The 1,180-nt window shown below is 64.0% G+C and overlaps 1 protein-coding gene across 1 annotated transcript in view; it reads right to left on the minus strand.

The window, feature by feature from the left end:
• Positions 1-1,180, minus strand: part of RASGRF1 (Ras protein specific guanine nucleotide releasing factor 1) — a 78,780-nt gene that overhangs the window by 15,098 nt on the left and 62,502 nt on the right. The window contains 2 exon segments of the mRNA XM_015558976.1: positions 1-23; positions 868-1,053. Coding sequence (XP_015414462.1) covers positions 1-23; positions 868-1,053 — 209 coding nt within the window.

Consider the following 1,180-nt stretch of genomic DNA (forward strand, 5'->3'; position numbering starts at 1 on the left):
GTTGTAGGAAAAGAAGGGGAACTCTGGGGAGGAAGGAAGGCCAGGGTCCCAGGGTGGGGGCAGGGCCGAGCTGAGAAGGGGTGTGTGCCCTGCCCGCCCGCCCTGTGCCGCCCCCTCCATCTCCCCCGCCATCTCCCCGCCTCTCCTTGCAGTCCCAGACCCAGCCGGGCACAGGCCGGGCACGGCCCGATACAGAGTCCTGCACGCCGCGTTCTCCCCTACATGCTGTGTGGCCTTGGGTAGCTACTTAACCTCTCTGGTCTCAGGAGGCAATCAATCTCTGGACAGTGGGGGTAGGAACACGCCCTCAAGGGGGCACGTGAAGGTGAAAGGAGGTACTGGGACCGTGCAAAAAGCTCTGTGTCCGCAGATGCTATCAATAATGCCTGTTAGGCCCGGCCTGTGTGGCTCAGGGGTTGAGCATCGACCTGTGAACGAGGAGGTCAGGGTTGGATTCCCGGTCAGGGCACAGGCCCGGGTTGCAGGCTCCATCCCCAGTATGGGGGGTGCAGGAGGCAGCTGATCGGCGATTCTCTCTCATCATTACTGTCTCTCTCGCTTTCCCTCCTCCTTTCCTCGCTCTGAAATAAAAAAAAGGAAAAGAAGAAAAATGGGAATAACCCGGCCCCTCGATGGGGCTCCCAGGAGCGGCCGTGGGTGTTGGCCCTCTGGTGCCGTGTGGGGCGGGTCGCGCATCCTGTCTGGGGCCCGGGGTGAGTGCCGGTGTAAGAGCAGGACCCACCCAGTCCCATGGTCACCCCGGGTTACGGGGCGTGGGGCCCACTGGTTCTCTTGCTCTCTCTCTCTCTCTCCTGCCCGGCCACCTGGTCCCTGCCCTGGCCCCGCACGCCCGCTGGTGAGCGGTACCTGAGGGATTTTTGCTCTTGATGGGCTTGGGTGTCGTCGGGGATTTGGTGGGCGACATCTCGGGGTCGGCCTCGTCACTCTGGTTCGGGTCCGTGTCCGACTCCTCCCTCACGGAGACGTCGGAGCCCGGGAGGCGCGGGGACGGTCTGACGTCTCCCAGACGGTCCCCGATTTTTGGATTCGGGCCTGTAGTTCCGGATGAAACAGAATTCGTGTGGGGTTCTCCGTGGGGGAAGGGTGAGCGGCTCCCCTGGGCCCCTCCGCCCTTGCACGTGGGAGCGGGTGCTGTGACCTCCCGGCGGCTCTGCCGTGC

Source organism: Myotis davidii, unplaced genomic scaffold (assembly GCF_000327345.1).
Source record: "Myotis davidii unplaced genomic scaffold, ASM32734v1 scaffold1914, whole genome shotgun sequence".
NCBI classification, from domain to species: domain Eukaryota; kingdom Metazoa; phylum Chordata; class Mammalia; order Chiroptera; family Vespertilionidae; genus Myotis; species Myotis davidii.